Genomic DNA, 21738 nt, shown 5'->3' on the forward strand with positions numbered 1-21738 from the left:
TGTGTTTTTCATGCTTTTATACCTGTATGCAAGTTTTATTCAATTCCAAATGAGAAAAAACTTTAATACTTCGCCTTACATCAGATATGCCAAGGTTTTGCAAGAGATGTATCTTAAATTCAGAGAAGAAGAACCAGACGCAAGGCCGCATGTACTTGGCCGATTTCCCAGAAGCGCAGAAACAAGATATCAAGATGTTCAAATGTACATAATTTTGACTGTCTTAGGCCAGAAATCCGGACTTCCCATATATGGATGTTAGGCCGGACTTCTTAGAATTGTGTGGGTAATTCTTTGCACTGGAGTTAATTGAATACGTGATTTTCTGTATAAGCCAGAGGCGCCTCACTGTCTAAGGCGGAAATCCGGACTGCCCATATATGGTTATGAGCCCATCACCCCCTAGTGGGGATGGGACAGAGGGTATAAGATCTCATGTAATCTGTAATAAAGTGCGCAGTTTTTTCTCCCGTGTGAGGAGCTAGACCAGACTCCTGTGTGTGGTGTCTCTTCTTACGGCCGGCAACGGGGCAAGTGGGGTGGGCCGGATTGGTGTTGCACTTAGAATTTTAACCCTCATAATGTCACTCACTCACGCACAGATGGATGAGTGGTCGTTAGTAGTTTGATTGGCCATTGCTTTTATACCTACTATATAATCTATTCCTAGTGCAAACATATTATCCTATGAATTGCAGTTGCTTATAATTTTCCAAAGTGATTTTCTCAGATGTTAACAATGGGCACTGATGTCCCCTATTCCTTTCAATGTCACCCCTATAAGTACCAGAGACATCCCATGGCTAACAATACCAGCGCCAATGTAGCCGAAGTGGAGTATCTGTAATAAACCAACACTGACCAGTATAATACTGCACTGTACGGGCAATACCGTAAACATTAGCAAGTAGGAGAATTTTCATTTCTAACTAGACAATGAATGAAAATAGCATAGAAAGCATGCCACAACTGAATGACGCTGACTTTATGCAATTACTAAAACGGAAAATTGTTATGTTCAGAACAAGTCAATTATCCCAAACAAAAACTGCAGTATTCTATTTTTCTGGTCTCCCAGCAGGAGTATTATCTGTTTGCCTGTTTTAAAGTCTTCCTTTTACTCCTATCTATAATGTAATGTTAAAAATAGACAGACTATTGTGTAGCATTCCATGGACCCTATCATTTTATCTAGACATGATAGAAAGTTGCAAACAGATTTAAGAGAAAGCAAATTCTTTACAAAGAGGCCATCATTTCCTATCAAGTACAAATTGTGAAGATTATATTAACCTCCCTGCGGGGAATTAAACTGAAAACAGCCGTTTCAGGTGTAATATTAAGACACTCCACAACTTCCACATATCTTCATCGGACCATTAATATTACAAACGTCCCATCCATGTGCCGTCGGTGTGTGGGACCCCTCATTTGGATAGTGTGTCCAGTTATCAGGACCCCAATTTTAATAAGACATAGACAAATTGGGGCAAGTTGGGAGAAGAGTTACCAAGATGGTGAGCGGTCTGCAAATCATGTCCTATGGAGAACGGTTAAAGGATCTGGGAATGTTTAGCTTGTAAAAAAGAAGGCTGAGAGGAGACTTAAAGGGGTTGTCTCGCAACAGCAAGTGGGGTTATACACTTCTGTATGGCCATATTAATGCACTTTGTAATGTACATCGTGCATTAAATATGAGCCATACAGAAGTTATTCACTTACCTGCTCCGTTGCTGGCGTCCTCGTCTCCATGGTGCCGTCTAACGCTGTCTTCTCCTTCCATTTAGACGCGCTTGCGCTGTGCGGTCTTCTGCTGTGTTCAATGGAGCCGCTCCGGCGTGCTCGCGCCGGAGAGCTGGTCTGCGCATGCGCAGAAGACCGCACAGCGCGAGCACGCCGGAGCAGCTCCATTGAACACAGCAGAAGACCGCACAGCGCAAGCGCGTCTAAATGGAAGGAGAAGACAGCGTTAGACGGCACCATGGAGACGAGGACGCCAGCAATGGAACAGGTAAGTGTATAACTTCTGTATGGCTCATATTTAATGCACGATGTATATTACAAAGTGCATTAATATGGCCATACAGAAGTGTTTGACCCCACTTGCTGCCGCGAGACAACCCCTTTAATAGCTGTCTACAAATATCTGAAGGGCTGTCACAGTGCAGAGGGATCAGCCCTATCTCATTTGCATAAGGAAAGACTAGAAGCAATGGGATGAAACTGAAAGGGAGGAGACACAAATTAGATATTAGAAAAAACTTTCTTACAGTGAGGGTGATCAATGAGTGGAACAGGTTGCCATGTGAGGTGGTGAGTTCTCCTTCAATGGAAGTGTTCAAACACAGATCCAGTACAGAGCAACAATACGCAGGTCTGAAAGTGGCCCAACACTGATATTTTATTTATGTCTTTCATGGGAATTTCCTGGAATAGAGCTGCTTGTGCAGAACATAAAGAGATCTAACCCCTGGGTTTCTAAAAATAAAGCTCTAACATATAAATCAATGTCAGCTTTAAAAGAAATGTGTACCTATAATTTTTAATGAATAAAACCAGACAGTGACACATATTCCATTTTTTCTATTTTCTGTACGTGGCAATAGGGAACGACTATTATACCTAAGCTGCAGTTAACAACATTTAGAAATATGCTTTACAGCAAAACTCATGCCCCATAGACACAATGGACAGGAGTTGACATATTGACTTCTATGGGGGAATGTTCTAGGTTGTTTGATCTGCAATCTGTGCAAAAGTCACTGTGCAGGGGGGGGGGGTGAGCTGTGACCATCATATAATATGAATAGTGGACACTGTGCTATCTATATATAGTGGTTACTTTTTAATGTATTGAATGTATTTCAATGCTGAAATAGTCTGAAGTGTCAGACTATTATTGGTCTTAAGGCCCTTTTGCATTCAACAATTAATCGGTCAAAATTCGTTCAAATGTCTGAAAATGAATGATAATCGTTACATATAAATATGGGCATTGTGCACTATTCATTTTAGCGATGATTTTAAGGTTAACTAAAAACCCATCATTCAGCTACTGAGAGATAAAGCAAACATATTTATCTCTCAATAGACTGCAGGCTGCTCTTTCCGCAGCCGGGAGAGAACAATGAAATCTGCCGTCAGCTGCGAGCAGAACAATGCAGCTGTTTGCACAGCTGGGTGTGTGTTTAAACACATGCTGGGCTCTGCAAACAGCTCCTGGAGGCCCGTTCACATGCAAATGAAAATTATAAAGTGTTAATGTCCATAGAATAGAATAGATCGCTAAATCCTGCAAACTTTCAGTCATTTGGAATATTATCTTTGCGTGTAAATGAGCCCTTAGTGGTCAGTGTGAAAACTGCTGGATTTTAGGATTTTTTAAAACATAGAACAAAACAACAAAAATATAAGAACAATTCTTAAAAGTATGTTTAACATAGAAACTTGATTTATACAATAGTTCATTTTCTGATGATACATTCCTTTTAAAAGATAGATTAGATTTAAGGGAGTTTGAATTATGTGTGTTGAGAATGATTACAACATTGTGCAAAAAATCTAAGGGGACATTAACCCATGGCTCTAAAATGTGGTAGACTTGAGTATGTACATAATAGTTCTGGTTTCTGAATCCAGATTGGGGTGGCTTTTATTGGACATATGTTCCATATTTTCTCCCTTATTCCCATATTGATCTTTGGCAACAAAAGAAAAGAAAGCAGAACGAGAACAGACTCTGAGGAAATAGCGGTTGTATTATATTTCAGGTGATTATTGGGCCTTCAGGGACTGATCTGTACGCTGTCATGAATGTGCAGGCAACGTTGGCATCAGAGGGCGATGAAAAGTAGAACTATGGTCCTTATTTTTCTAGTTTAAGATACTAGAAAAAAAAGATATATTTACAATTCAATTAACTGAAGTGCATTTCTTGTATCAATAATTTAACGAATTAAGGAAATTTAAATTTAAGTAATAAATATTACACAACGTTGCAATAACAGATATCTATATTCAATCACATACAAATCAAGGCAAGTACACAGAATCAAACTGAAGCAGCAAAAAGTAAAATGCCTGTAGTGAAAAGCAAAGGAAAATAGCCAGTGCCTAATTCAATTAATTATGTTGGATCAACTAATTAAGTAATAATTAGAGATGAGCGAACGCGTTCGTCCGAGCTTGATATTCGTGCGAATATTAGGGTGTTCGGGATGTTCGTTATTCGTGACGAACACCATGCGGTGTTCTGGTTACTTTCACTTCCTTCCCTGAGACGTTAGCGCGCTTTTCTGGCCAATTGAAAGACAGGGAAGGCATTACAACTTCCCCCTGCAACGTTTAAGCCCTATACCACCCCCCTGCTGTGAGTGGCTGGCGAGATCAGGTGTTCGCCTAATATAAAAGTCGGCCCCTCCCGCGGCTCGCCTCAGATGCGGTGTGAGTTAGATGAGGGACAGTGCTGTTTATACCGGAGCTGCTGTAGGGAAAGAATTGGTAGTTAGTGTAGGCTTCAAGACCCCCCAAAGGTCCTTATTAGGGCCACTGATAGCTGTGTGTTGGCTGCTGTTAGCAGTGGGATTTTTTTTTTTTTCTCAAAATCGCCTCTGCAGACCGTTGCACCTGGCATTAGGGACAGAAGTGCTGCATAGGCAGGGAGAGTGTTAGGAGTGAGTGTAGCCTTCAAGAACCTCAACGGTCCTTTCTAGGGCCATATTTATCCGTGTGCAGTACTGTCCAGGCTGCTGTTGGCTGTGCTGCATTTTTTTTGGGCTTCTCAAAATCGCCTCTGCAGAGCATTGCACCCTCCATTGATACTGCAGGGAAAGAATTGTATAGGCAGGGCCACAACACAGTTATTATTCATAGAATATACGCAGTGCTGCCTGTTGGTGGGAAAAAACTGAAAACAAATCTATTTGTCCAGCCTGTGTCCGTCCTTACGCCTGTGTAGACGTGTGAGCTGCGTGAAAAACATTGCTAAATTATACGCAGCCAGCTACGCTTTACTGCTGGGTTCGCCATTTGCTTTCCTTAATTGGGAAAAAAAAATACCTGCTCTCCAAGAGTTATAATAACTCTGCTACCCTCACGTTCTGTGACACATAAGCAGGGACACAGCGCAGTTATTAAACTTCGCAGGTTCATTGAATATACGCAGTGCTGCCTGTTGGTGGGAAAAAACTGAAAACAAATCTATTTGTCCAGCCTGTGTCCGTCCTTACGCCTGTGTAGACGTGTGAGCTGCGTGAAAAACATTGCTAAATCATACGCAGCCAGCTACGCTTTACTGCTGGGTTCGCCATTTGCTTTCCTTAATTGGGAAAAAAAAATACCTGCTCTCCAAGAGTTATAATAACTCTGCTACCCTCACGTTCTGTGACACATAAGCAGGGACACAGCGCAGTTATTAAACTTCGCAGGTTCATTGAATATACGCAGTGCTGCCTGTTGGTGGGAAAAAACTGAAAACAAATCTATTTGTCCAGCCTGTGTCCGTCCTTACGCCTGTGTAGACGTGTGAGCTGCGTGAAAAACATTGCTAAATCATACGCACCCAGCTACGCTTTACTGCTGGGTTCGCCATTTGCTTTCCTTAATTGGGAAAAAAAATACCTGCTCTCCAAGAGTTATAATAACTCTGCTACCCTCACGTTCTGTGACACATAAGCAGGGACACAGCGCAGTTATTAAACTTCGCAGGTTCATTGAATATACGCAGTGCTGCCTGTTGGTGGGAAAAAACTGAAAACAAATCTATTTGTCCAGCCTGTGTCCGTCCTTACGCCTGTGTAGACGTGTGAGCTGCGTGAAAAACATTGCTAAATCATACGCACCCAGCTACGCTTTACTGCTGGGTTCGCCATTTGCTTTCCTTAATTGGGAAAAAAAATACCTGCTCTCCAAGAGTTATAATAACTCTGCTACCCTCACGTTCTGTGACACATAAGCAGGGACACAGCGCAGTTATTAAACTTCGCAGGTTCATTGAATATACGCAGTGCTGCCTGTTGGTGGGAAAAAACTGAAAACAAATCTATTTGTCCAGCCTGTGTCCGTCCTTACGCCTGTGTAGACGTGTGAGCTGCGTGAAAAACATTGCTAAATCATACGCAGCCAGCTACGCTTTACTGCTGGGTTCGCCATTTGCTTTCCTTAATTGGGAAAAAAAAATACCTGCTCTCCAAGAGTTATAATAACTCTGCTACCCTCACGTTCTGTGACACATAAGCAGGGACACAGCACAGTTATTAAACTTAGATAATTCATTCACTAGAGGCAGTGGGGCCTTTCGTTTTCCAAAAAGGGCAAAAATTATATTTGGCCTGCAGTCTTGCGCCAATTTATTTCCTGCCTGGGAAATCTAATCACTGGTAATACAGCATGCTGAGGGGTAGGGGTAAGCCTAGAGGACGTGGACGTGGACGTGGCCGAGGACGCGGAGGGCCAAGTGAGGGTGTGGGCACAGGCCAAGCTCCTGATCCAGGTGTGTCGCAGCTGTCTGCTGCGCGATTAGGAGAGAGGCACGTTTCTGGCGTCCCCACATTCATCGCCCAATTAATGGGTCCACGCGGGAGACGGTTATTAGAAAATGAGCAGTGTGAGCAGGTCCTGTCCTGGATGGCAGAAAGTGCTTCGAGCAACCTATCGTCTACCCGCAGTTCTGCGCCGTCCACTGCTGCCAATCCGAATCCTCTGTCTGCTGCTCCTCCTTCCTCCCAGCCTCCTCAGTCCACTACAATGACACCTGCTCAGGAGCGGGAACACTCCCAGGAACTGTTCTCGGGCCCCTGCTTAGATTGGGCAGCAGCGGTTCCTCTCCCACCAGAGGAGTTTATCGTCACTGATGCCCAACCATTCGAAAGTTCCCGGGGTCCGGGGGAAGAGGCTGGGGACTTCCGCCAACTGTCTCAACAACTTTCTGTGGGTGAGGAGGACGATGACGATCAGACACAGTTGTCTTGCAGTGAGGTAGTAGTAAGGGCAGTAAGTCCCAGGGAGCAGCGCACAGAGGATTCGGAGGAAGAGCAGCAGGACGATGAGGTGACTGACCCCACCTGGTGTGCAACGCTTACTCAGGAGGACAGGTCTTCAGAGGGGGAGTCAAGGGCATCAGCAGGGCAGGTTGCAAGAGGCAGTGCGGTGGCCAGGGGTAGAGGCAGGGCCAGACCGAATAATCCACCAAGTGTTTCCCAAAGCGCCCCCTCGCGCCATGCCACCCTGCGTAGGCCGAGGTGCTCTAAGGTCTGGCAGTTTTTCACAGAGACGCCTGACGACCGACGAACAGTGGTGTGCAACCTTTGTCGCGCAAAGCTCAGCCGGGGAGCCAACACCAACAGCCTCACCACCACCACCATGCGCAGACATATGATGGCCAAGCACCCCGCAAGGTGGGACAAAGGCCGTTCGCCGCCTCCGGTTTGCACCCCTGCCTCTCCCCCTGTGCCCCAACCTGCCACTGAGATGCAACCCCCCTCTCAGGACACAGGCACTACCGCCTCATGGCCTGCACCCACACCCTCATCTCCGCTGTCCTCGGCCCCATCCAGCAGTGTAGTTCAGCGCACCGTTCAGCCGTCGCTTGCGCAAGTGTTCGAGCGCAAGCGCAAGTACGCCGCCACGCACCCGCACGCTCAAACGTTAACCGTCCGCATCGCAAAATTCATCAGCCTTGAGATGCTGCCGTATAGGGTTGTGGAAACGGAGTCCTTCAAAAGTATCATGGAGGCGGCGGCCCCGCGCTACTCAGTTCCCAGTCGCCACTACTTTTCCCGATGTGCCGTCCCAGCCCTGCACGACCACGTCTCCCGCAACATTGTGCGCGCCCTCACCAACGCGGTTACTGCCACGGTCCACTTAACTACGGACACGTGGACAAGCACAGGCGGGCAGGGCCACTACATCTCCCTGACGGCACATTGGGTGAATTTAGTGGAGGCTGGGACAGAGTCAGAGCCTGGGACCGCTCACGTCCTACCCACCCCCAGAATTGCGGGCCCCAGCTCGGTGCTGGTATCTGCGGAGGTGTATGCTTCCTCCACTAAAGCACCCTCCTCCTCCTCCTCCTCCTCCTCTGTCTCACAATCAAGATGTGTTAGCAGCAGCATGTCGCCAGCAGTCGGTGTCGCGCGGTGTGGCAGCACAGCGGTGGGCAAGCGTCAGCAGGCCGTGCTGAAACTACTCAGCTTAGGCGATAAGAGGCACACGGCCCACGAACTGCTGCAGGGTCTGACACAGCAGACCGACCGCTGGCTTGCGCCGCTGAGCCTCCAACCGGGCATGGTCGTGTGTGACAACGGCCGTAACCTGGTGGCGGCTCTGCAGCTCGGCAGCCTCACGCACGTGCCATGCCTGGCCCACGTCTTTAATTTGGTGGTTCAGCGGTTTCTGAAAAGCTACCCACGCTTGTCAGACCTGCTCGTAAAGGCGCGCCGGCTCTGCGCACATTTCCGCAAGTCCCACACGGACGCTGCCACCCTGCGCACCCTGCAACATCACTTTAAGCTGCCAGTGCACCGACTGCTGTGCGACGTGCCCACACGGTGGAACTCTACGCTCCACATGTTGGCCAGGCTCTATGAACAGCGTAGAGCTATAGTCGAATACCAACTCCAACATGGGCGGCGCAGTGGGAGTCAGCCTCCTCAATTCCTTTCAGAAGAGTGGGCCTGGTTGGCAGACATCTGCCATGTCCTTGGTAATTTTGAGGAGTCTACCCAGGTGGTGAGCGGCGATGCTACAATCATTAGCGTCACCATTCCTCTGCTATGCATCTTGAGAAATTCCCTGCAAACCATAAAGGCAGCTGCTTTGCGCTCGGAAACGGGGGCGGGGGAAGACAGTATGCCGCTGGATAGTCAGGGCACCCTCCTGTCTATTTCTCAGCGCGTACAGGAGGAGGAGGAGGAGCATGAGGAGGATGAGGAGGAGGGGGAAGAGACAGCTTGGCCCGCTGCTGACGGTACACCGGCTGATTGCCTGTCATCCTTTCAGCGTGTATGGCCTGAGGAGGAGGAGGAGGAGGAGGATCCTGAAAGTGATCTTCCTAGTGAAGACAGCCATGTGTTGCGTACAGGTACCCTGGCACACATGGCTGACTTCATGTTAGGATGCCTTTCTCGTGACCCTCGCGTTGCACGCATTCTGGCCACTACGGATTACTGGGTGTACACACTGCTCGATCCACGGTATAAGGAGAACCTGCCCACTCTGATTCCCGAAGAGGAAAGGGGTTCGAGAGTGTTGCTATACCACAGGACCCTTGCGGACAAGCTGATGGTAAAATTCCCAGCCGACAGCGCTAGTGGCAGAAGGCGCAGTTCCGAGGGCCATGTTGCAGGGGATGTGCGTAGATCGAGCAGCATGTACATCCCAGGCAGTGCAACAGTCTTTAAGGGCCTGGCCAGCTTTATGGCTCCCCACCAAGACTGTGTCACCGCTCCCCAGTCACGGCTGAGTCGGCGGGAGCACTGCAAAAGGATGGTGAGGGAGTACGTAGCGGATCGCACGACCATCCTTGGTGACGCCTCTGCCCCCTACAACTACTGGGTGTCGAAGCTGGACACGTGGCCTGAACTAGCGCTGTATGCCCTTGAGGTGCTTGCTTGTCCTGCGGCTAGCGTGTTGTCGGAGAGGGTGTTTAGTGCGGCTGGGGGAATCATCACCGATAAGCGTAGCCGCTTGTCAACCGACAGTGCCGACAGGCTAACACTCATCAAGATGAACAAAGGCTGGATTTCGCCAGACTTCTGTTCTCCACCAGCGGACAGCAGCGATACGTAAGCAATACGTAGGCTGCACCCGCGGATGGAAGCTACGTTCTCTCTCACCATCCAAAACGGGGACATTTGTGCTTCATCAATCTGTGTCTAATATTCCTCCTCCTCCTCCTCCTGTTCCTCCTCGTGAAACCTCACGTAATCACGCTGAACGGGCAATTTTTCTTAGGGCCACAAGGCTCACTCAAATAATTTTTCTGAACAATTTTTATAAGTTTCAATGCGCTTAAAAGCATTGGAACTTTAACTTGAACCAATTTTTCGTTACACTGGGCTGCCTCCAGGCCTAGTTACCACTTAAGCCACATTAACCAAAGCGATTAATGGGTTTCACCTGCCCTCTTGGCTGGCCATGGCCAATTTTTGGGATGTACATTAGTACTGTTGATACAGCAATTTTTGTGGGCCCTCGCCTACAGTGTAATCAAATTAATTTTTAGCCCACCTGCATTACAGCTGACGTTACCTCAGCTGTGTTGGGCAATGCAATGGGATATTTTTGTGTACCGCCGGTGGGTTCCAGGGAGCCACCCATGCTGTAGGTGCACACTGAGTTTTTAATACTTCTGTACACTTCTAAAAAACCCGTCTGACTGGGGCATGCAGTGTGGGCCGAAGCCCACCTGTATTACGCACGACATTACTACCTCAGCTGTGTTGGGCAATGCAATGGGATATTTCTATGTACCGCCGGTGGCTTCCTGGCACCCACCCAGGCAGTGGGTCCACAGGGAGTTAAACCTACATGTGTCCACTTGTAAAGAACCCCAGTCTGACTGGGGCATGCAGTGTGGGCCGAAACCCACCTGCATTAAGCACGACATTACTACCTCAGCTGTGTTGGGCAATGCAATGGGATATTTCTGTGTACCGCCGGTGGGTTCCAGGGAGCCACCCATGCTGTGGGTCGACAGGGACTTCACAATAGGGAGTTGTACCTGCCTGTGTCTATGAATTAAAAAGCCCGGTCTGACTGGGGCATGCAGACACCTTGACAGAATGAATAGTGTGTGGCACATAGGTTCCCCATTGCTATGCCCACGTGTGCAGCTCCTGATGGCGGTGGCACAGGATTCTATTTATCATTGCTTCTGTACAGCATTGTGGGCTATCGCTCCGCCACTTTTAAAGAGGGTCGCTGCCTAGCCGTGCCAACCTCTGCAGTGTGTGCCTGCGGTCCCTCGTCATGGCAGACGCAATTCTAAATAGACATGAGCGTGGTGTGGCATGAGGGCAGCTGAAGGCTGCGCAGGGACACTTTGGTGTGCGCTGTGGGGGGGAGGGGGGCCGTTTGGGCAGCATGTAACCCAGGAGAAGTGTCAGTGGAGTGTCATGCAGGCAGTGATTGTGCTTTGTTGGAGGTAGTGTGGTGCTTAGCAAAGGTATGCCATGCTAATGAGGGCTTTTCAGAAGTAAAAGTTGTTGGGAGGGGGGGGGGCCCACTCTTGCCGGTATTGTGGCTTAATAGTGGGACCTGGGAACTTGAGATGCAGCCCAACATGTAGCCCCTCGCCTGCCCTATCCGTCACTGTGTCATTCCCATCACTTTCCTGAATTGCCCAGATTTTCACACATGAAAACCTTAGCGAGCATCGGCGAAATACAAAAATGTTCTGGTCGCCCATTGACTTCAATGGGGTTCGTTGTTCGAAACGAACCCTCGAGCATCACGGGAAGTTCGTTACGAATAACGAACACCCGAACATTTTGGTGTTCGCTCATCTCTAGTAATAATGTTAATTTACAAGTTGTGCCAGCAATAAGCATTTAAAGCATATATAAGATAATTCAGTCTCTGCAGCTAAGTAATGCCATTAAATGTAATCACCTGAACAAAGAATTACATTAAAAGGGAAAGATGTCAGCCATATTGCCAATGCAGAGGCTACTTATTAGAGGTCACTACAAGGTCCTTTAAATATCGTTATATATCATCTGCCCTTAAAATGCTATTTTTGAATGTTTTAAATCAAGCATTTTAAAATATGAATGAATTGATTTCTGGTGAAGCATTAACTTGAATGTTAAAGAAAAAAAAGAATTAACCGAACACTGGCTAAGATTTGGCATTATCTACCCTATATATTCCTTAAAAAATAGTTTAATATGAGTTCTCTGATCACCATCAAATCTGTGCACAAGTGTATTCTTTCCATCATACTGTATGTAAAAAACCCAGTGCATCAAAGATATACAGAAGTTAAAAGCATACCTTACTTTTCAGATGACTGTTTAGAGTAAGCAGCTATGTGTAAGTGTGTTAGGAATAACACCACATCAGACCATTATAGTTTCCCTCTGTAGGCTGTATCTCTAATTCTCTGTGATTTCTGAGCTGGTGGGGGGAGCCTGCTCTTAGGCTGTGAACTATACACTGTGCACAAAGAGAACTGCAGATTCTGCTCCCTAACCATCTGTAGCACACACAGAGACATAACATCATCATGGAGCAAATAAGGGTGCATTTAGAAGAGCGTATGCGTACGTAGTTGCGCACGTACGTGCGCCAAGTAGCATGAATGCAGGTCTGTGCAGCATTGCTTTCAATGTGGGCGCGGCTGCTGCCAGCAGCCCCATTAAAGGCAATAGGATGATGGCAACCTCTGCAGTAATTTTCTGGAAAGGGCTTGCAATATTAGCCCTTCCCTGAAAATCATCCCTGGTTTGTGCAAAAAAAAAATTATATATATATACATACATACACACACACACTCACCTCTCCACCGCTGCCATATAAGGGGTCATGCCCACGGCTGTGACAGGCTCTGCCAGTGGAATATCGCAACGGAGTCTGCCACGGCGCCCCCTCAAACCCCATACTTACCACTCCGGATCCTCCGTACGCATCTCGCATGGAGGGCGGGGAAACATGCGCATTGCAGAGTATGATGCCCCGGCAGTGTCAGATGATGCTTCTGGTGGTGGGCGGGGCCGCATATTTACGCGATACTTGTGGTAGAATTCTGCAGCGTGAACATTGGTTCAATAGAACCTATAGCTACAGTGCTGTCACTGAACACTGTTACAACACTATCACTGTGTTTAGTGACCAGGGGACTGCCTGTGGGGGGTAAAGAATCCCGTGCCCCAGCTGTCGCAGCTGTGACAGCTGTGGCAGAGGATCGCGATGTTCTCCCATTGCCTTTAATGGGACAAGCATTTCTGCAGCCCCATTGAAAGCAATGGGCTGCAGGCAAGCCCTGCAGGGATTTTCGGGGAAGAGCTTGAAATATAAGCCCTTCCCTGAAAATCATTTAGGGATGATTTTCAGGGAAGGGCTTATATTTCAAGCCCTTCACCGAAAATGCAGAAGCACCAGTCCCATTGAAAGCACTGGGAGAACCTTGCAAACCTCTGCCACAGCTGTCACAGCTGTGACAGCTGTGGCCGGGAATTCTTTATTCCCTGCAGGGAGTGCCCTTGTCACCGAGCACTGTGACAGTGCTGTCACAGTGTTCAGTGAAAAGGGGACTCCCCGCAGGGAATATTTACATGCACCACAGACCTATGGTGCACGCATGTCCTATCTTTTACAGGTGCGCGCATTTGCACGTCTGTAAAACATGGACGTGTGAATACACTGTAGGGAACCAATTGCTCTAACAGACACGTGGTTTTGTGCGCACAATTGTGCACACATAAACACGCTCGTCTGAATCCACCCTAATGAAGATGGAACAATACGTCTGCAGAGCCACCTATTGGATGGCAGCATTCCTTCAAATCAATGCTCAACTATTTAAACAAGTCTTTAAAACAATGATTGGGAATAGGAAACCAAGCCAGAAAACCATACACATCATGGAGGACACTGGAAAAGTACCAAGCAGTTGAGATATGAATAAATAACTGTAAATTGCACAACAACACATCTATGGGAGTCTCTTCTTCTCTCACTTCTCTTAGCACCCCTTGTGGGCAGGGTTGGATTCCACTGTGGGCTCCTGCATGAGGAATCCGACCCGCCTGTGGACATGAGGCGTAAGAGTAGTTGGCCACATCAACACCTTATTTATTGTTCCAAAACAACTATAATGTAAAATAAGGCAAATACTTTCTACCTCTTTATGTCCACAGATCTGATAGGGATCTATGTGCATTTATGGTAACAGTCAACAAAGACATCTCCATCCCTTATGTACTCGGATCTGGCAGTCATATTTCCTTCATCTTTCCCTTACGACTATTTAACTACTTACCGCAGTTAGAAGTAAGGGGTACATATAAAGAAGTATGATTATACTGAACCACACCTGCCAGTCTAAGTCTTCTCTGTGAACCAGGCCCCCGACTTTGATTGACATGGATGATGTCTAGAGATAAGCGAGCGTACTCGTCCGAGCTTGATGCTCGTTCGAGTATTAGGGTACTCGAGATGCTCGTTACTCGAGACGAGCACCACGCGGTGTTCGAGTCACTTCCATTTTCTTCCCAGAAAATTTTGCGCCGTTTTCTGGCCAAAAGTAACACAGGGAAGGCATTAAAACTTCCTCCTGTGAAGTTCCAGCCCTATCCCACCCCCCTGCAGTGAGTGGCTGGGGAGATCAGGTGCCACCCGAGTATATAAACTGGGGCCGGCCGCAGCTCGCCACAGATGCACGCTGAGAGACAATAGGGAAAGTGCCTTCTTCTTCTTAGGGCCACATCTGACTGTGTGCAGTACTGTTGAGGCTGGTTTTAGCAGTGTTGCACATTTTTTTTTTTGTATATCAGGCGTGCAGACCATAGCGTCCTCAGTGTGCAGTCATTTTACTGATTACAGGGGCAGTACTGGTGAGGCAGGGACAGTGGTACAGGGAAAGAGGTATACTGGCTATATAGGCAGTGGGCTTTTTCAAAAAAATTGCAAAAAAAAAAAAAAATCTTTGGGCTGCCTGTGACCGTCTTCAGTTTACTGCGTGTCTGCTGGGGGTAGTAGTCACTCACTTATTACCCAGCTAGGTGTTACTGCAGCCTTGCGCATAATTTTTTCTGGCTGCACTGTGCTTTCAATAACCACAGTCATCCTCCAACAGGGAAATCCATATACAGGCTATATAGGCAGTGTGCTTTTTCCCAAAAATTGGAAAAAAATACAATATTTGGGCTGCCTGTGACCGTCTTCAGTTTACTGCGTGTCTGCTGGGGGTACTAGTAGTCGCTCATTATTACCCAGCTAAGCGTTACAGCAGGCTTGCGCATAATTGTTTCCTGGCTCTGCTGTGTCCGTTACATGATCGCCATCATCCTGCCAGAAGGAAACAGTATACATATATACGCTGCATACGGTGTCTGTCTGGTTTTTCACCTCACCATTTTAAACAATTGAAGCAAAATACTTAAGGCCTACCACTGGCCTTTGGCCACTTGACTGGTTCTTCGCTGTGAATTCCAGTAGCTCAGTCATACGCACCTAGGTCTCACTACAGGCTTGCGCATAATTGTTTCTGGGCTCTGCTGTGTCCGTTACATGATCTCCGTCATCCCGCCAGAGGGAAACAGTATACATATATACGCTGCATACGGTGTCTGTCTGGTTTTTCACCTCACCATTTTAAACAATTGAAGCAAAATACTTAAGGCCTACCACTGGCCTTTGGCCACTTGACTGGTTCTGCCCTGTGAATTCCAGTAGCTCAGTCATACGCACCTAGGTCTCACTACAGGCTTGCGCATAATTGTTTCCTAGCTCTGCTGTGCGCTCTGTAAGCGAAGTCAGCCTCCAACCACAGGCCAATAAGCGGCACATTTAATTACAGCGTTCTGTTTCTGCTCTACTCGTAATACACCATGCTGATGGGTAGGGGTAAGCCTAGAGGACGTGCGCCCCCTATACTGCTGCTAGTGATATGTTACTGGGGCCTGTCTAGACTGCAACTACTACTGAAATGGAACTAATACTGTGCTCCCCCTATACTGCTGCTAGTGATGTTACTGGGGCCTGTCCAGACTGCTACTAATACTGAAATGGAACTAATACTGTGCTTCCCCTATACTGCTGCTAGTGATATGTTACTGGGGCCTGTCTTGACTGCTACTATTACTGAAATGGAACTAATACTGTGCTCCCCCTATACTGCTGCTAGTGATATGTTACTGGGGCCTGTCCCTAATGCTACCACTGAAATGTTACTAATTCTGGGCTCTGCCTATACCACTGCTAATGCTATGTCACTGGGGTGTGGAAACGGAGGCATCCCAAAGACATGATGGCGGCGAGGCCATTTCCCATCAACGCGGTTACTGTTAAGGTGCATATAACCACGGACACGTGGAGAAGACACGTAGTGCCTCAAAAACATCCCCCTCCTCCTCCAACAATGAAAACATTCTTGGCAAATACCTTTGCATTGGTCCGTCTGGTGGCAGTCCAAGAATTTCACCTTTAACGACTCAACAAGAGAGCCCCCCCACCATCCCCCCACCACGGCCCACTTAATCCTGGCCACATTCCGAAAACCAACTAAATAAAACCGCGCTACTAGGTCCACAGTCGCGACCACATTCCCACCAACGCGGTTACTGTTAAGGTACATATTACCAGTCTGACTGGGCCATGCACTGTGGGCCGAAGCCCACCTGTATTGTATCTGACGTTAGCTCTGCTGAGCAGGGCACTGCAATGGGATACATTTATGTACCGCCGGTGGGTTCTAGGGAGCCACCCATGCTGTGGGTCCACAGGGACTTCACATTACGGATTTGTACCTGCCAGTGTCTATGTATTAAAAACCCCGGTCAGACTGGGGCATGCAGTGTGGGCCGAAGCCCACCTGCATTTAATCTGACGTTACCTCAGCTGTGCTGGGCAATGCAATGGGATTTATTTATGTAACGCCGGTGGCTTCCTGGGACCCACCCATGCTGTCGGTCCACACGGAGTTGTACCTGCCTGTGTCTACTTATAAAGAACCCCAGCCTGACTGGGGCATGCAGTGTGGGCCGAAGCCCACCTGTATTTCATCTGACGTTAGCTCTACTATCCGGGGCACTGCATTGGGAGAAACTACAGGAGCAATACAGCGCTAATGAGACGTGCACAGCTACGCTAGCATTGGAGTCTGCTGTAGACACGCGATTGCTGAGGGTTTGTGCAGAGGCCTATGTCCTGGGTGCAGTGAAAGTCCACTTCCAACCTAGGATTGCTGAATCTGTGGGCTGAGGCCTATGCCGTGGGCGCGGTGCAAGTCTGCCATGTTTGGCCGCTCAGATCAATTTTTGGTTCATGTCTTGGGTTTCCTAGGACCCACCTATGCTGTTGGTGCAAACTTAGTTCCCATTGCGGTGTTTGACCTGTCTGGCACATGGCACTGACTGACTTGGGTAGGGGCCAGAGCGCAGACTGCTTTCCCCTTGCAGTGTCGATTGAGCTATGCGACACCTTGACAGAATGCATACTGTGTGGCACATGGATTCCCCATTGCTATGCCCACTTGTGCAGCTCCTGATGGTGGTGGCACAGGATTGGAGTTCTCATTGCTTCTGTACAGCATTGTGGTGTATCGCCCCGCCCCTTTTAAAGAGGGTCGCTGCCTGGCCCTGCCAACCCTCTGCAGTGTGTGCCTCCGGTTCCTCCTCATGGCAGACGCACTTATAAATAGACATGAGGGTGGTGTGGCTGTGAGGCCAGCGTGTGGCATGAGGGCAGCTAAAGGCTGCGCAGGGACACTTTGGTGTGCGCTGTGGACACTGGGTCGTGCGGGGGGGGGGGGGGGGGTTGGGCAGCATGTAACCCTGGAGAAGTGGCAGCGGAGTGTCATGCAGGCAGTGATTGTGCTTTGTTGGAGGTAGTGTGGTGCTTAGCTAAGGTATGCCTTGCTAATGAGGGTTTTTCAGAAGTAAAAATTGTTGGGGGGGGGGCCCACTCTTGCCACTATTGTGGCTTAATAGTGGGACCTGGGAACTTGAGATGCAGCCCAACATGTAGCCCCTCGCCTGCCCTATCCGTTTCTGTGTCGTTCCCATCACTTTCTTGAATTTCCCAGATTTTCACAAATGAAAACCTTAGCGAGCATCGGCGATATACAAAAATACTCGAGTCGCCCATTGACTTCAATGGGGTTCGTTACTCGAAACGAACCCTCGAGCATCGCGGGAAGTTCGACTCGAGTAACGAGCACCCGAGCATTTTGGTGCTCGCTCATCTCTAATGATGTCCTTAGTTCACCCACAAGCAGGGGAAGAAGCCAATGTCCACGAAATTAGAGCAGGAGTGATGCATGTGCACTTTCTTATGCCCTGTCATGAGCCGACTCAGGCTCCCCTATATGCACCATTCTCGCTATGGCTTCCAGGCCATTGGCGTCTTCCCATTTTTAGATGACATTCTTACGTTGGCTGTCTGCTATACCAATTAAAGGAGAATTTCTCAGCCAGTCGTTTTTTGATTTTTTCAAATAATTTGTAAAGCGCTGCGCCGAGTCACCAGTTTTGAACTCCTCTATACGCTCACTCCCACTTAGGTGGTGCGTTCTCTGGTTGGCAGCGCCTTCAGAAGCTTTGGCACACTCTTAACCATCACAGCCCTTGTCTCCAGTTTTGGGCCATTTATATTCTACCACTTTTTGCTCCACCCCCTTCATTCCATCTCGAATCAGAGGCAGGGGCTGGCTCACATAGAAGACTGCAGGCGGTAGGCACAATCTGGCTATGTTCACCACACTGTTAACTCCTGATTTGCCTATGGCGCAGGATTTAGAAGGGTTATCTGGTAAGAGACCATTTGCAAAGTTGCTTTATTTTTGATTTAAGATACATTGAGACAATACCTAAATTTTAGTTGCCAAGCTGGATGTAGCCTTTAAGTCAAGCATAAGGCTTAATAATTAAATACTGTATTTTTAAACTCCTCAGCATATCCTGATTACAGACCATCCACTTCTGCTCAGCAGTGATGTGTTTGTTTTAGTCTTTCCTTCAATATAACTTTGCTAATTTACCCTGTTTGATTACTTCATCTGAGGCTGTGTTTTTATCTCCAATATCCTTTTCCGGATTTTCCCTTTCTGAAAAAAAAATGATTAAGTTAATCATCAGTCAGTTCTCCAAATGAATAACAAGATGATAATGAGCTGAGAATTCACAACACTTTACATTATCATTAGGTAGCTGAATCATCAAGCTACTTTCTTGTTGGAGCTTTCAATGAAACATCATTTTGTCCCCTTGTAGTCCAGCAAGGGCCATGAGACACCAATCAGGGGATCTGTATTTCTCAGATTCAGGGTGCGGGCAGACGAGCGTAGGCGTATTTACGTTCGCACGAGCGCAACGTATAATCGCCCGAGCGATCGTTTTTCACCGATCACGACCAGAGCTAGAAAGCGTATTTTCGTTTGTTCCTACTTTGCAAACGGTCTTTTCGGCGATCGAATATGCGTTGGCGCGTATTTCGGTCGCATATGTTCCGTTTTTTTTCGAATTGCCGTTTTTACGCGCCGTAAAATCACCCATGTGAACGAATACATTCGAAACCATTGCCTCAGATGGTCACGTATATACGTTTGGTCGCAAAAACGCGCCGTTTATGCGCTCGTCTGCCCGCACCCTCAATGTCACATTTGTGTCTACTAATGTGTTCCACTGCTCATTCTCCGTCCATCCATGGACGCACGTGAAAGTTTCCAGAAATGATTGGAGTAGCGTCTGTTATCACACAAATGGCTTTGTTTCTGCTCTTTTTTTAAAGGGGTTTTCCGAGTTCCACAATTTTTGTAAATCAAACCCCTAAAAATGACAAATAAGCATGACGCTCCTCGGGGTCTCCCCTCTGACATCACATTTATAGGCTTTCCCCGGCTGTTAGGGGATGTCACAGGTGCTGCAGCCAATAACCAAGCTCAGGGCTCGATCACTGAGATCTATTACTGGCTGCAGCACCTATGACATCCCATAAACCAGGTGGGACTGCAGCCTGTACACAAACGGGTGGGAAGGACCGAGCAACGCAGTGGGACACAGTGGGAGCGGGAAGTATATGCTTATTAGTTATTTTACTGCTAGTTGTACAGAAATGGTAGAACTTGCAAACCCTTTAAAGCCTAAAGCCGTCGACACAGTGCTGAAGAATTTCAGCTGCAGGAGTCACTGTGGAAATCCCGCAGCATTTATAACACAAGCAGCGTCTGACGTCTAAAGACATTCTGATTGAAGGCTGTACAGCTTCCGATGTCGGAAGACGTCCGGCAGGGTATTCTTACTGTATATTACTGGCCACTCTGTTGTCGGGGGCCTCTCCAGCATGTCCCCTACCGCAGTACTGGCTCTAGCCAGCAAGTGGCGCCATTGTATAATGGCAGAAAGAGAAAACCCCCTAGGAAACCCTGAATCCAAAATTAGATTACAAAGGGTTAAAAAAATCTCTTTATGTTATGGTAAATTTCCGCAAATTTTAGAAATCTCCTTCACATGGTGCAAAAACTTTCTGCAGCGGATCCACAGCATTTTTGAAAAACGTAGTGGATTCTAAATCTAAAGCATGCCTATTTATGTTGCAGAATTCAACCATTGAAATAAAAGGGTTAAATTCCTTAGCTAATCCGCAATTTAAAATGATGCCAAATCAGCATAATTTAGGTGTGGATTTGGCAGCGAGGAATTCCAATAGAACTGCTGTGGGTATTGTGGAATCCAATTAGTGATTTCGTCACCGGTGATGATGAACTAAAGGCTGCGTTCACATGTAGCAGATTTTCTGCAACAGAAAATCCCCTCTGGCTGTTACGTGCAGATTGTGACAGATCTTCAGACAAATCTTATCCACTCATTTGAAGACGTGACACCGAACTGAAAATTCACAGCATAAATTGACACGTGTCGGATTTAAAATCTGCGCCGCAGGTAAAATGACACTGCAGATTTTTTTTAAGCAACATTTTAGCAAAGCAGGATTTTTCAAAATCTCATTCTCTTTGCTGTTACAGCTGTAGACTGCAGATCTTCAGTGGTGCATATTATAGAAGTGTGGACTTACACGGACGTATGCGCAAAAATGCATGCGGTAGTGTGACGCTCTTGTGCCATGAACGTTGTGCTTTTGCTTGCGTTTATGCACATCTTACTGTACTTTTTTCACTGTCGGGAACCTTTCACATGGATGCAGGACACACCCTTTCCGTGATTTAAAAGGCTATGCAGCCTAATTAATTTCAGGTGTGTTCTTTTTCCCGTGAAATTGCGCCCTGTAATGTGCAAGGCCTATAGGGCCTTTGGTGTGCGAATGGCACTAAAATAGAGTATGCTGCATTTTTTTTCGTGCACGCAGGATGAGCGTGCAAAATCAGGCAATGAGAATGAATCCATTTAATAACCATGGGTTCTATCCTCTATGTATTGCAGATGCCTCTGAGTACTAGAGGAACCAAGGAGGAGAGGTTAGGGGAAGAGCAGTTTTGGCCCCTAAGCCCACTTCATGCACAGCATATGCTGTGGGCAACTATATACGTCTCAGGGCTCTTTCACACAAGCGTATATCGGCCGCTGTTTTAATGGCCGGACGATGTACACTACGATCTGATGCATTGGATTCCAATGCATCAAATCACATGGCCGCATACCCGCGGCATAAAGTGCCCGGCCGGGCCAATATAGCGCCGGGCATTTTCACGCCGGGCCAAAAAGATAGTACTGGAACTATCTTTCCATCCAGAATACTTCAGCCACTGCATGGACTCCTATGGTAGCCAATGACAACAGCCAGAGAAGGGAGGTGGGAGGGGGTTTAGCAGCATGATTGCTAAACTCCCTCCCCCTTCTCTCCTCCCCTCTGGCTGTTTGCAATGGGGGGGAGCTAAGCTCCGCCCACTCCCATTGCTGGCTGCGAACAAGGAGTGGAGAGGGGACGGGTGCTTAGCTCGTCACCCATTCCACCCACTCCCATTGCAAACAGCCGGAGGAAAGGAGAGAGGAGGTGAGCCGGTGAGGGGGAGGGAACGGAAGGCGACGGCATTGTGGCCTCAGCGTATATGCGCCCTGACCC

At 47.6% G+C, this 21738-nt stretch overlaps 1 protein-coding gene across 1 annotated transcript in view; it reads right to left on the bottom strand.

Moving 5' to 3' along the window:
• LOC136578686 (lipoxygenase homology domain-containing protein 1-like) overlaps positions 1-21738 on the bottom strand; it is a 325705-nt gene that overhangs the window by 89435 nt on the left and 214532 nt on the right. The window contains exon 30 of the mRNA XM_066578875.1: positions 18701-18766. Coding sequence (XP_066434972.1) covers positions 18701-18766 — 66 coding nt within the window. The remainder of the gene's footprint in view (positions 1-18700; positions 18767-21738) is intronic.

The sequence above is a fragment of the Eleutherodactylus coqui genome, chromosome 9 (genome assembly GCF_035609145.1).
Source record: "Eleutherodactylus coqui strain aEleCoq1 chromosome 9, aEleCoq1.hap1, whole genome shotgun sequence".
NCBI classification, from domain to species: Eukaryota; Metazoa; Chordata; class Amphibia; order Anura; family Eleutherodactylidae; genus Eleutherodactylus; species Eleutherodactylus coqui.